At 39.1% G+C, this 15630-nt stretch overlaps 1 protein-coding gene across 2 annotated transcripts in view; it reads right to left on the bottom strand.

The window, feature by feature from the left end:
- Positions 1-489: 489 nt before the first annotated feature.
- The window catches only part of P2RY6 (pyrimidinergic receptor P2Y6), an 82609-nt gene continuing 67468 nt past the window's right edge, over positions 490-15630 (bottom strand). The window contains exons 1-2 of one of the 2 annotated variants that reach the window (XM_077298777.1): positions 14561-14694; positions 490-2224 (exon numbers count right to left, since the gene is read on the bottom strand). In XM_077298777.1, the coding sequence (XP_077154892.1) occupies positions 1198-2184 (987 nt within the window). In that variant the 5' untranslated portion in view covers positions 2185-2224; positions 14561-14694 and the 3' untranslated portion in view covers positions 490-1197. Of the gene's footprint in view, positions 2225-14560; positions 14695-15630 lie in introns of those variants that run through there. The other variant, XM_077298776.1, reaches the window with a different exon arrangement.

Genomic DNA, 15630 nt, shown 5'->3' with positions numbered 1-15630 from the left:
TTTATGGCTGAATGGAGCCTTAATGTAAAAATTACTGTTTTATAATAAATCCTCTTTGTGTGAAGCATCCTTGCCTTGCGACGTGTCCTACAACAGTTTTGAGACTTTCATCACTTCTCATTTCTTAAAAAACAATGTGGATGAGCGAATTGATTCTACGCTTCACAAATTTGTGTAAAATAGATAGGAATTCACTAAAACTTGCTAATTCGCTCAATTTGAAATTTTTTAAACTAAGAATCGCATGAATTCAGGAAATATGTGGGAAATCTTCACAAAAACAGAAGGAAATGTATGTGTATTTATCAATGTGACAAATGGTTTTTCAAAGATCTCGTGCAACTACTGATCTCCACCAGGAAGTGCCCTATAGAACAAACACTAATCATGTTTCATTGATTTTATTCAGTGCTACAATTCACATTACAATGTATGTTGCTATCTCTAATATAATACTGCATATTTATGTTTATTGTCGTTCAGTTCACATTTTTAGATTATATTTACATTTTTTACTATATACAATTTATACTACATCCTTCAAAAAGGAACTGCAGATCCAAGATGTTGCCAATCTGACGATTTGTGATACTGTGACACAGAAAGAGCACACAAGTCAGTACTTTTTGTCTGTCTAAGGGACTTTTGAATTTTTATAATTATTGTTTTTTGTTTTTTTTTTATAGCTACATGTAATGCTGTTTGATTGTCTTCAGTTCTGGCTGCACAAAGACAACATGGTAGTAGAGGATGCCAACCTGTGATACACATAAAGAACCTTACAAAACAACAATAGTGGTGATAGACTCTTTTCACTAGTCAGGCGTGAGTTTTGACCCCATTGCAGTCCCTTTTTTCTAATTTGCTTGTATTCATTCTTTTTTTGATAATGGAAGACTAAATGTTAGATTTGTGTTCCCAGTTTTCACTGTTGCAGTATGATTTCTAAAGTGTTGCTGTTAGTGGTTGTTATGTTACGTATTTATCCAGTCAAGAAAACATTTGTCCAGCTCCATCTTTTAATTTCATCCTCTTCTCTCATGTACTTATGGTCATGTCACAACTGATATCTGCTCATGGAAAGTTGGAAATTATATCTATTAAACTAAAAATATATATTTTGGCAAATATACTTCCCGATAGAGATTTTTGCACTTCTAAAGGAACAGACTACATAAGTTGCATTCATTCCATTTGTCATTTTTGAGTGTTGGTTGCTTCAGACCTCCATTTACTAGTGACCCTCTTAACTAATAATTTAGTACTTTGTCTAAATTTCTGTTGGGTAAAATAGAACAAGATGGGGTCAAGGACACTATTCATGCTAGCGAAAGGCCTTGTGCATTTATAAACAATGGCAAAGGTCTGCAGCTCCAAACATGGGACCCCGGACTTGGAACGTACAACCAAATAGATAGTTTTCGTGAGGTGGAAAGGAAAGAAGCTTATGGCAAAAACGATGACCACAATGATGATCATGCGAATGGCTTTATCCTTCCTTCGTCGGACCACCACATCGGAAAGGTTATCCTTCAGGCAGAGAATTTTAGTCATGGCACAATAGCAACCTAAAATGGCAATGAAAGGGATCAAGAAGCCAGTGACTGTCAACGTTATGCCATATGGATAATACCGAGAGGATAAAGCTGGAGGGCTCAAGTCATAGCAGACTGTCCGATTCCTCTGGGTTCCTGTAGATGCGAATATGAAGGTGGGTATACATTGGACAATGACAATAAACCAGACAATCCCACAGACCACCCACGTGAACTTTTTGCCCCTCTTTTTGTGCCATACAGATAAGGGGTGGCAGATGCCCATGTACCTCTGAAAGCTCATGCAGGTGAGGAACATGATACTTCCGTGGAGGTTGGTGTAGAATTGGAACCGGACAAACCGGCACGTGAAGTCTCCAAACGGCCAGTAGTCATGATGGACATAATTATATATGAGAAGAGGGAGGGAGCACACGTAGAGGAAGTCAGCCACCGCTAGGTTCAAGGTGTAGATGGCAGTCCGGGTGAGGGCCTTTCTTGAAAGACACACTTGAAGGATCACAATAAAGTTGAGCGGGAAACCGAAAACAAGGACCACAGAGTAGACTACAGGCAGGAGGATTTGCTTAAACTCTTCGTGGAAAGTGCATGAATTCTTCCCGATGGGGACCGACGTAATGTTGTCCATGTCGCTCGTGGTGGAGGTGATCACATGCTTACTTCAGAATCTGGAAGCAAAGAGAAAATGAGACTTAAAGGGGAGATCGACCAGATGTTCGATAAACCTCATAAATCTAAATAAAAGTAATTGATGACCAATTAAACAAGTCCAGAGGTCAATGGGCAAGAAAGAGACTTTTTCTTGGGAGGCTGGACTTTTTATATTAACCCCTTAATAATATAGGAGGTGTTATGTCTGTCATATGTCATCTCCCTGCCTCTGCCTTACGAGCCTGCATCTTTCCCGACAGAAGATGGCTGTGATGTTCAGCCATCAACTGCCTTTATCAGCTTTGGGTAGATTAAGCCTTTATTTTGTAGCTTGAAATGTAAGTATTTTGGAGGAGTTGGAGGTAACTCATCGGTGGATGCCCCCGAGACCATTGCCTTTATTACCTTTCCTATAGCAGGACTACTTGTTCTTACCAAAATCTATCACTTGTAATTTCTCTATTCACCACCAGGTGGCGCCAGTGCAATTGTGAATGATTCACATATTTAAAAGATTTGCACAGAACAGGAAAAATTCTCAAATTGCAAATAGAGAAATTAATTTTCTTTAGTTATTGAGAATTATGTAATCGGGCAGTTAGTAAGTAAGCAGTACTTCTCTTCCACACTTCTCCTTTTAGGGGCCACCAATTGTGAGACCCACAACCTATAAAATGATATTTAATACAATAAATAAGCCATAAAGTCCATCCCTACAGTAATCCCTATTATAGTGCCAGGTGTACAATAGCACAAGCAGCACAGTAATGTCCATAGTGGCATCTTTACAGCAGTCCCCATAGTGCCCAATTATTCCATTTGTGCCACAATTGTAGCGCCACCCATAATAGCCCATCAATGGATGCTCACGAGTCCTCTTTAAAGGGATTGTCTGGTGCAAAAGAACAAACCTATTAATTGTCAGGAGAATTTCACCTTTTACCAAGCGAGATACGAAGACATCTGAATCCGAAGTATAACTTTATTGTTTGTTAGCAAGAAGACAACAAAGTAACTGAAGACTTGACAATTTGTCTGCTGTAATACATTTTGATGAGGCTCAACAATTTGTCTGCTGTAATACATTTTGATCTCTATATTGATATAAAGATACATTCTAAACTTACTACAACATTTTTTATAATTTTAATAATATTCATTATATTTTAAAGGCCCCCCATCATTCCTCGGTTTTGGACTGTGTTCATCAGTTATGTGCCTGTCACTATAGTTTTTGTTGGGTTGGCCTATGACCAGGCATCTGTGTGTGAAGAAGACCGATTGACTAGGTCATTTCAATATCTAAGCCAGCCCCCTTCTGTGTCAACACAAATACATAGACAGACAAGGGGGCTGGCTTGGGTACTGCCATGAGTCCGGACCCGGTACCAGAATGTAAAGCTGCCGATCGGGGCACCTTATACACAGCAAGTATTAAGATTGCTACATTTACTAATTAAAGCACATTTGAGTACAATTATTTTTTGCACAGGACATTTTCTTTAAGGAGGTTAAAGTAGAGGTCCAGGGTGGCAGACGGCCTCCAAACCGAGAGGGTATGAGAAGTCACTACGAATAATCAAGCTGGAGCAGAGGTGTAGTGTGAAGCAACTGTAGAAGGCGCCCGCGGCCACGTGCCATGTATAGTGCTGGCCGGTTATGTTGGGGGATTGGGCCAACTCAGGCTCCAGAACCGGTGCACAGCTGCTACCGCTACAGCCTCATAGCCAAGCCCTAAACTGGAAGTAAGAGGGATATAAAACATCTATAAGTCTAGGCAGTGTCAGACTGAAGAACATTGGGCCCACCAGAGGATTTCTCCCCCACTGAAGAGCCCCATAGCACCTGCAAGGTTTGCACTATGAACTCTCCTGAAGGAGAAGCCAGGGCCCACCGGAGGATTCTCTGGTTCTCTGGTGGGCCAGTCCAACTCTGAATCTAGGGTCATGACATTAGGGGTCTGCAAATAATAGCAGCAATGAATGAGATACCTGAGAATTCTGCAGCTCCAGCAGCAAAATGTCACCCCCCCCCCCCCCCCGAGACTCAGCACGACCCAGAATGTGAGAAGTGAGGACACCGGCCCCTTAATGACGGCTAAAACTTACCCTTTATAAGGATATTCAAGAGAAATTTGGCAACCTCAGACTCTCCGTTTTCTAAATGAAATTGCACAAAAAGTCTCTATTATCTATCTATCTATCTATCTATCTATCTATCTATCTATCTATCTATTATCTATCTATTATCTATCTATCTATCTATCTATTATCTAATTATTATCTATCTATTATCTATCTATCTATCTATCTATCTATCTATTATCTATCTATTATCTATCTATCTATCTATCTATCTATTATCTAATTATTATCTATCTATTATCTATCTATCTATTATCTATCTATCTATCTATCTATCTATCTATCTATCTATTATCTATCTATCTATCTATCTATTAATCTATCTATTAATCTATCTATTATCTATCTATCTATCTATCTATCTATCTATCTATCTATCTATCATAGCTTGAGAAAGGCTCTCCATGAGCTGAAACGTCGCCATGATGGGCTATTAAAACCTGAACACTTTTTGAAACTTATTTGCAATGGTGTGCTGCCTCTGACTTTTTGGATTCTTATCTATCTATCTATCTATCTATCTATCTATCTATCTATCTATCTATCTATCTATCTATCATCTATCCATCATCTATCTATTATCTATCTATCTATCTATCTATCTATCTATCTATCTATCTATCTATCTATCTATCTATCTATCTATCATCTATCCATCATCTATCTATTATCTATCTATCTATCTATCTATCTATCTATCTATCTATCTATCTATCTATCTATCTATCGCCTCTTGGTAATACGACGCACTTTAATGGTGACCATTCCTGTATTTCGCACAGGGGAACATTAATAACGACTTTATTTAAGTTTCTATTGTTAGCAGTGCTAATGAGGCCAGATCTGCTCCATAACTTGCAGTTGGTTTTGATTTTATTCTTCTCTTTATTTAACTTTTTGGACGACCAGGAATTTGCCAAGTTTATTATAAAGTAGGACTTCAGAATAAATTTGTCGCATTAAACGCCGGACTTAGTAGGTTCCCCTGTAATATTTGACTGCTGCCATCATTTACAGTTACTGAGTCTAGTTTTCTGTGCAGGCAGTGGTTTTGTGTGCACAGCTCCGTTGCAGGCCTATTGTCAGGTTCTGGGTGACTATTTAGCAGCCCCTGTAGGTATGAGATTGGGTGTGCCGCAGGGGCCACGTGTGCCGCTTCCTCATCTCCTCCATTGTGTGGCATCATCATCGCTGAGATGCACGGTATCACTTCCCCCCGCGGTATAGAGTCATGCCTTGTATGTATAGATGGCACCACTTCCCCTATGCTGGTGTTGTACTATAGGGATTGTCCTTGTTAATGCATCTGCTGAGATATACTATGGATGGACCACAAAGCCCCTCCATACGGCCGCTCGACTGCCACCAATCCCCAATTTTCATGATTTTGTCCGATATTCTCAGGGAGGAAGGGGATGGCCATTGTATTTTGTTTCTTTCAGATGGGACATGGTCCTTTCATGCTAATCATGGGGGTCCCAGGTAATTTCCCCCACCCCATTTTTATATGCATATATGCCTTTATGATACTTACCCCCAGTAAAAAGCCTTCATATATATCGGTGCCCTCTACTATAGATGCAGAGCTGTATCCAGTTGCTTTAATATTTTTTTCTCCCAGGTCCGGTGTTGTGGCCTTTGCCCCCATTTCCCTCTTGCAGCACAAATTTCACACACAGGTTGAGGCTGACAGTTTATAACAGGAGAATGAGTCTCAGAGGAACAGATACTGCAGCTGCATCTCCCTCCTCTCCCCATTTTTACTAAATACCGTTATGTTATAGATGGGGTTTTTTTTGTCGGTTAGTGGATTTGGGAATTTTTACAGAAATCTTGAAGGCAGAGAAAGAGCCACAGGATGCTGGAAGGTGACAAAGAAGCTGTTATGGGCTCACTAGGTGAAGTGGACCCTCCAAGCCCAAGGTCTGGGTGGTCATATGGGCCACTGGCATTGGTGAGGCAGGAGGGTGTTGCACGAAGGAAACAGGTAGCAGAGGTACTGGAAGCTGCAGGCAGACAGGGGATGACCTGGAGACCGCAGACAGACAGCAGAGGTACTGGAAACCGCATGTAGATAGCAGAGGGACTGGAATCCACAGGCAGACTGGAGACATCCACGAGACCACAGATAGGTAGCACAGTTACTGGATGCCGCATGCAGAGTGAAGATGTCTCGGAGACCACAGACAGGTAGTAGAATTACTAGAAGCCACAGGCAGACAGAAGACATCATGGAGACTGTGCACAGGTAGCAAAGTTATTGGAAATTGCAGGCAGACAAGAGACATCTGATAGATCGCAGACAGGTAGCAGAATTACTGGAAGCCGCAATTAGACAAGAGACATGCAGGAGACCGCAGAGACAGGAAGCAGAGGTACTAGAACTCCCAGGCAGACCTTAGATGTCCGGGAGCCTGCAGACAGGTAGCAGAGTCACTTGAAGCTGTAGTCACCCTGGAAATGTCTGGGAGATCGCAAACAGGTTATAGAACTACTGAAAGCCACAGACATACAGGAGACATCCTGGAGTCTGAAGCACTGGTAGCAAAGTTACTGGAAGCTGCAGACAGGCCTGAGACGTCTGGGAGATTGCAAACAGGAAGCAGAGTTACTGGATGCTGCAGCGAGATAGGAGACATCCAAGAGATCTCAGACAGGTAGCAGAGATAGTAGCAGCTCTAAGCCAACAAAAGATGTCCTGGAGACCACAGACAGGTAGTAGAGTTACTGGAAGCCGCAAGCAGACAGAACACATCTTTGGAAGCCGCAGGCACACATGTAGCAGAGACAAACGAAAAGTCCTAATGAGGTACCGGAAGCTGCAAGTGGCCCAGGAGACTGTAAATAGGTCGTTGTGTGCCGACAAACTAAGAGACTTAATACCAAGACACAAGTGTGAGTCTTGATAGCCCTTATACAGACCCAGGCAGATGAGCACATGGGATCACATCAGGCAATGTGCAAAGCCCGACATGGAGCATAGCAGAGTTCAGAGGACCAAAGGGAAGGGAGCATAGCCCGGATCTGGAACAGGTGTGTAATAGAAGCTTTCCAGAAGTCACCAGAGATGGACAGGTTTACTCCTCCACCTCTCATGACAATTGGAGATCATAAGTTACCCGTCCATTTGCATTAGACAGGATATAATTATAACCCCCGATAAGGGTTATTCCCAAATAAACAAGTTTCCTGCTATCCATTGAACAGGGGATAAGATGCTGATCAGTGGAGGTCTGACCACTAGGACCCCAAAAAAATCCTAAGAACACAGCTTAGGAATCATGAAAGCGAAGCTCGGCAGCCATGTTTTGAATGGAGGGAGATGAGCATTCTCCACCTCCCCTACTTTCATTGTGAATTGAAGTGCTGGAACCAGCCGAGTATAGACAATGAATGGAGAGGAGGTTCACATGCACATCTCCCCTCCGCCCTTGCGGTTCCAGAGCCCTAGGCTTGGGATCTCTAGGGGTATCGGTGGTCAAACCTCAATGACCAGAGAGGAATCCCATATGGATACAGAATAGCTTGCTTTATGCCACCACCAGTATTACTATGTACCCCAACCATTCAAGGTGTCTAGTGATATTAGATATTAACTCCGGAAATGCTGCCTGCAAGAATATCAAGATATAACATCATTAACTCTATGAGAAATCAATGTAAACATATGAAGATGTAGGTATAATTGGAGGGGTCCAATCAGCATCTGTACTGATTAATAGGGCAAATTGGTTACTCATGACTGTGTCAATCAAGGTAAAGACTGAGTCTTATCGTCTGACACCAAGCGTCCACAGAAAAAACTGACTCAAGGGTTAATATTTGCTATGTCCTATTTGTATAGGGGTACGTGCCCTTTGGACGCAGTAGATAAATGATTTGCTATCGATTGATTGTGGTGTTACTGTCTTTATAAAGCCTCTTACGGCAACGCCGCTGTGCTAGATATTCTACATTCATTATGGACCATTGACAACACATGGAGGTGGTTAATACTCAGCCCCCAAACTGTCCGAGATTCGCCAAGGTAAATTCCCCTGTATCAAACAGAAAACATGGCGCTCACCCCTTCTACATTACTCCTCTTCCCTTCTATCAGTTTCCACCACACTCCATGCACTGTTCACACACAGACACCGGCTGCTAATGGCGTCATGTGTATTGTCCTGATCTTATAAAATATGCTGAACCCTAAAACGTATCACCTCTTGTATCTTCCATAATTCTTACAGGTTGTGAGCTCCAGAGAACAAGACCTTCACTCCTAGTGTCTGAATGGAAAATTAGCTTTTTATACTGAAATGTTTGAGTTTGTTTCTAGATGTGAACCTTTATGTCTGAGCTTTATAGCGAAAGATTATTTTAATTATTTCTATAATACTGCCCCTATATACAAGAATGTAACTACAATAATACTGCCCCCTATGTACAGGAATATAACTACTATAATACAGCTCCTATGTACAAGAATATAACTACTATAATACAGCCCCTATGTACAAGAATATAACTACTATAATACAGCCCCTATGTACAAGAATATAACTACTATAATACTGCCTCTATGTACAAGAATATAACTACTATAATACTGCCCCGATGTACAAGAATATAACTACTATAATACTGCTCCTATGTACAAGAATATAACTACTATAATACTGCTCCTATGTACAGGAATATAACTACTATAATACTGCCCCCTATGTACAAGAATATAACTACTATAATACTGCTCCTATGTACAAAAATATAACTACTATAATACTGCTCCTATATACAAGAATATAACTACTATAATACTGCTCCCTATGTACAAGAATATAACTACAATAATACTGCTCCTATATACAGGAATATAACTACTATAATACTGTTCCTATGTACAAGAATATAACCACTATAATACTGCTCCTATGTACAAGAATATAACTGCTATTATACTGCCCCTATGTACAAGAATATAACTACTATAATACTGCCTCTATATACAAGAATATAACTACTATAATACTGCTCCTATGTACAAGAATATAACTACTATAACACTGCCCCTATGTTCAAGAATATAACTACTATAATACTGCTCCTATGTACAAGAATATAACTACTATAATACTGCCCCTATGTACAAGAATATAACTACTATAATACTGCTCCTATGTACAACAATATAACTGCTATAATACTGCTCCTATGTACAAGAATATAACTACTATAATACTGCTCATATGAACAAGAATATAACTACTATAATACTGCCCCGTTGTACAAGAATATAACTACTATAATACTGCTCCTATGTACAAAAATATAACTACTATAATACTGCCCCTATGTACAAGAATATAACTACTATAATACTGCCCCGTATGTACAAGAATATAACTACTAAAATACTGCTCCCTATGTACAAGAATATAGCTACTATAATACTGCTCCTATGTACAAGAATATAACTACTATAATACTGCTTTTATGTACAAGAATATAACTACTATAATACTGCTCCTGTGTACAAGAATATAACTACTATAATACTGCCCCCTTGTACAAGAATATAACTACTATAATACTGCCCCCTTGTACAAGAATATAACTACTATAATACTGCCCCCTTGTACAAGAATATAACTACTATAATACTGCTCCTATGTACAAGAATATAACTACTATAATACTGTCCCTATGTACAAGAATATAACTGCTATAATGCTGTCCTCTATGTACAAGAATATAACTACTATAATATTGCTCCTATGTACAAGAATATAACTACTATAATGCTGCTCCTATGTACAAGAATATAACTACTATAATACTGCCCCTATGTACAAGAATATAACTACTATAATACTGCTCCTATGTACAAGAATATAACCACTATAATACTGCTCATATGAACAAGAATATAACTACTATAATACTTCCCCGTTGTACAAGAATATAACTACTATAATACTGCTCCTATGTACAAAAATATAACTACTATAATACTGCCCCTATGTACAAGAATATAACTACTATAATACTGCCCCGTATGTACAAGAATATAACTACTAAAATACTGCTCCTATGTACAAGAATATAGCTACTATAATACTGCTCCTATGTACAAGAATATAACTACTATAATACTGCTTTTATGTACAAGAATATAACTACTATAATACTGCCCCCTTGTACAAGAATATAACTACTATAATACTGCTCCTATGTACAAGAATATAACTGCTATAATGCTGTCCTCTATGTACAAGAATATAACTACTATAATACTGCTCCTGTGTACAAGAATATAACTACTATAATACTGCCCCTTGTACAAGAATATAACTACTATAATACTGCCCCCTTGTACAAGAATATAACTACTATAAGACGGCTCCTATGTACAAGAATATAACTACTATAATACTGCCTCCTATGTACAAGAATATAACTACTATAATACTGCCCTCTATGTACAAGAATATAACTACTATAATACTGCTCCTATGTACAAGAATATAACTACTATAATACTGCTCCTATGTACAAGAATATAACTACTATAATACTGCTCCTATGTACAAGAATATAATTAGTATAATACTGCCCCTTATGTACAAGAATATAACTACTATAATACTGCTCCCTATGTACAAGAATATAACTACTATAATACTGCCCCTTATGTACAAGAATATAACTACTATAATACTGCCCCTTATGTACAAGAATATAACTACTATAATACTACCACTATGTACAAGAATATAACTGCTATAATACTGCCCCTATGTACAAGAATATAACTACTACAGTGCCTTGCGAAAGTATTCAGCCCTCTGGAACTTTTCAACCTTTTCCCATACATCATGCTTCAAACATAAAGATACCAAACGTAAATTTTTGGTGAAGAATCAACAACAAGTGGAACACAATTGTGAAGTTGAACGAAATTTATTGGTTATTTTAAATTTTTGTGGAAATTAAAAAACTGAAAAGTGGGGCGTGCAATATTATTCGGCCCCTCTAACTTAATACTTTGTTGCGCCATCTTTTGCTGCGATTACAAGTCCCTTGGGGTATGTCTCTATCAGTTTTGTACATGGAGCGACTGAAATTCTCGCCCATTCTTCCTTGGCAAACAGCTCGAGCTCAGTGAGGTTTGATGGAGGTCGTTTGTGAACAGCAGTTTTCAGCTCTTTCCACAGATTCTCGATTGGATTGAGGTCTGGACTCTGACTTGGCCATTCTAACACCTGGATACGTTTATTTGTGAACCATTCCATTGAAGACTTTGCTTTATGTTTGGGATCATTGTCTTGTTGGAAGACAAGTCTCTGTCCCAGTCTCAGGTCTTTTGCAGACTCCAACAGGTTTTTTTCAAGAATGGTCCTGTATTTGGCTCCATCCATCTTCCCATCAATTTTAACCATCTTCCCTGTCCCTGCTGAAGAAAAGCAGGCCCAAACCATGATGCTGCCACCACCATGTTTGACAGTGGGGATGGTATGTTCAGGGTGATGAGCTGTGTTGCCTTTACGCCAAACATATTGTTTGGCATTGTTGCCAAACAGTTGAATTTTGGTTTCATCTGACCAGAGCACCTTCTTCCACATGTTTGTTGTGTCCCCCAGGTGGCTTGTTGCAAACTTTAAACTACACTTTTTATGGATATATTTGAGAAATGGCTTTATTCTTGCCACTCTTCCATAAAGGCCAGATTTGTACAGTGTACAACTGATTGTTGTCCTATGGACAGACTGTCCCACCTCAGCTGTAGATCTCTGCAGTTCATCCAAAGTGATCATGGGCCTCTTGGCTGCATCTCTGATCAGTCTTCTCCTTGTTTGAGATGAAAGTTTAGAGGGACGGCCGAGTCTTGGTAGATTTGCAGTGCTATGATACTCCTTCCATTTCAATATGATCGCTTGCACAGTGCTGCTTGGGATGTTTAAAGTTTTGGAAATCATTTTGTATCCAAATCCGGCTTTAAACTTCTCCACAACAGTATCACGGACCTGCCTGTTGTGTTCCTTGGTCTTCATGATGCTCTCTGTGCTTCAAACAGAACCCTGAGACTATCACAGAGCAGGTGCATTTATACGGAGACTTGATTACACACAGGTGGATTATATTTATCATCATTAGGCATTTAGGACAACATTGGATCATTCAGAGATCCACAATGAACTTCTGCACTGAAAGTAAAGGGGCTGAATAATATTGCACGCCCCACTTTTCAGTTTTTGAATTTCCACAAAAATTTAAAATAACCAATAAATTTTGTTCAACTTCACAATCGTGTTCCACTTGGTGTTGATTCTTCACCAAAAATTTACATTTGGTATCTTTATTAGTGATGAGCGAATATACTCGTTACTCGAGATTTCCCGAGCATGCTTGCTTGTTGTCTGAGTATTTTTTAGTGCTTGGAAATTTTGTTTTTATTGCCACAGCTGAATGATTTACATCTGTTAGCCAGCATAAGTACTTGTGGGGGTTGCCTGGATGCCTGACCAGGAGCCGGCACATAGGAGGATGAAGCACAGGCAGCGTCCCCGGGAGGTGAAGACCTCATTGCTGCTCCCAAGCCAAGGATGTGGTCCAGTCATAAATCAGATATTAGAGATCAGATAATGCCCTGTGTCTGCTGGGATCAGGTCAGCGTATGGTATAATGTTATAACTTAACAGTTATCAATCTTTCTGTCTTTTCTTATTTTCTTTATTCTTCTTAACTTATTCTTCTTGTTGCCCATCTATGTTTTCTGCTATTTCCATATTTTCCTCCTTTTCCTTCCTATTCCCTTTTTTCTTATCTTACATTTCCTTCATCTGTACAGTGACTTGATTCCTTTTTTTCTCCTTGTATTTCCTTTCCTTTATTTCATTTTCTTCTCTCTTACCTTCTCCTCTGTCTGCCTTCTTTCCTTCCTCTTTCATCTTCTTGTACTTACTATTTTTTCTCTTCCGTTCCTTCCTCTATCTTTTTTCCTTTCCTTTTTAACTTCCTTTCTAATTCTTTCCTCATTTTCTTCCTTTATTTTATTTTACTTCCTTCCCTTTCTTTTCTTTCCCTATGCTTCCTTTTATCTTCCTTTCCTTCTTTTTCTTTTCTTTTCTTCCATTTTTCAAATTTCTTTCTTTCTTTACTTTTTCTAAACTATTTTTCTTATTATTATTATTTTCTTATAACTTATTCTTCCTCCATTTTCCTTTCGTTCTACATTTACCTTTTATTTACTATTTTCCTTATTCTCTATTTTCTTTTCTCTTGTTCCTCCTTATATCTCCTTTTCCAACCTTCTGACTTCTTCCTTGTCTCCTCCATATTCTTATTGTACATCTGCTTTTGAATTCTACAGTTATCAGATTTTGCTGCCAGTATACATTAAAAATTTACCTCCAGACCCTCCAAGTTGTAAACCTGTGTGTAGCTTTCCTCACTATTGGTTATTATTAGTATCATTATAATTTATCACTTTATTTGATTTACGGTATATTCACTGTTAACTTCATTAACTGCTGCAGTTCCGTCAGTACCTACCACTAAGACATGTGACACATCGCCTGCTCTGATGAGAAGAGATGTTAAAAAAATCCATATTAGTCTATAGTGTTTATACAGTATATATCATAGAGAGAAGTACTTATTCTGCTGGATTATATGTACGCCTCTTCATTTGAATGGCCATGGTATGGCATTTCCTTGGTAAAATCAGCTTTTGCCAAGAGTCAGACAAGAGGTGATCAGCTGAAAGTATATATGCTTAATGAAACAACCACTTACTGATTTGTTGTGTATTTTGTAGGCTTCTAAAAATTGATCCAAGGGGGATGGCAATGGGTACGAATCCTACCCCAGTTAATGATGCTTATTTTCCAATGCAGCTAAGTCCTTATGACTATGTACACGCAAGATCACAGCAAAATAACCCATAGAACCTCTAGGTTATCTTTTCTAAACTACAGTTCTTAAGTACTGCCTGCAAGTCTTGATTTGAGTTATGAAATGCATACTTTATATCTTGGTAAGGTTGATCGTATCACCTTCAGCTGGTATTGTAACATTCATTAAATTATTCCTGCACTTATTTAGATCAGCATATACCCAGCAGAATGCTGAGAACCTTTCCGTCAGATGTGGAGAGATTATCTTAAAGAAACAAAAGTGAGATATCTATATAATAAAAAACAGCCAAAATATTGTAAAGCTTACCAGCTACATTAGCAAAAATGGATTCCATCCAAGTTCTCTCTTAGAAGTGGGAGATTAAGTAGAATACCATCATATAATATAGAAGTAAAGTAGTGGTGACCGTCAGAGGGTCACATCGGAGAGGAAGATTCTTTCATGGGTTTCCTAATAGTTATTATGTGACTGTATGGAAAATATTTGAACTATGGCTAAAGGAAGTAATTTTACTGAGAAAAGAAAGTTCCTTGTTCCTTGTGGTCGAAGGTTTCTTTCTAATGCCTGTGGGCACTGCCACAAAATGACTGGAGACTGATGAAGACAGCAGGTGAGCACCGTGAAATCGTCTCTGAGAATTTTTGTCAGCTGGTCTTGATTGTCCTTTTACTTCCTGAATGCAAATTTAAGCAAAATTCTGAATAGTCTTCATGAACATTTTTTTGCCATTTTATTGCTGCAGGGACAGTAAGTACTTTATCTAGCTAAGTCATCTGCAAAAATGTTGCAAATCTGTTAGCGCTCCTGCTCCTGACAGCTTTTGCTGCTTCCCTCCGCTTCGTTTTGCTTTATCAATAGCAGCAAGGCACATTAAGGGGTTCTACTCGGAGGTGGGGAAAAGTAGCTACTGGCTCTCGGAGGGTAAATAAAATAGGCTGTTGAAATGGAGTAAAGCAGATGAAGATAAAATGAGTGCAGGATAGAAGCTGTGGTGATATATGAGTTCATGGAGACAGAAGCACCCTGGATACACACAGACCCCAATCCAGCCTATATTACTGGGAGAGACATGCAGATGTCACATCCAGCCTATATTACTGGGAGAGACACACAGAGCTCACATCCAGCCTATATTACTGGGAGAAACATGCAGACGTTACATCCAACCTATATTACTGGGAGAGAGGAGCAGATGTCACATTTAGCCTATATTACTAGGAAAGAGGTGCAGACATCACATCCAGCCTATATTACTGGGAAAGAGGTGCAGACGTCACATCCAGCCTATATTACTGGGAGAGACATGCAGACGTCACATCCAGCCTATATTACTGGGAGAGACATGCAGACCTCACATCCAGCCTATATTACTGGGA

Source organism: Ranitomeya variabilis, chromosome 3 (assembly GCF_051348905.1).
Source record: "Ranitomeya variabilis isolate aRanVar5 chromosome 3, aRanVar5.hap1, whole genome shotgun sequence".
Lineage (NCBI taxonomy): Eukaryota > Metazoa > Chordata > Amphibia > Anura > Dendrobatidae > Ranitomeya > Ranitomeya variabilis.
This window is presented reverse-complemented; position numbering and strand designations above follow the sequence as displayed.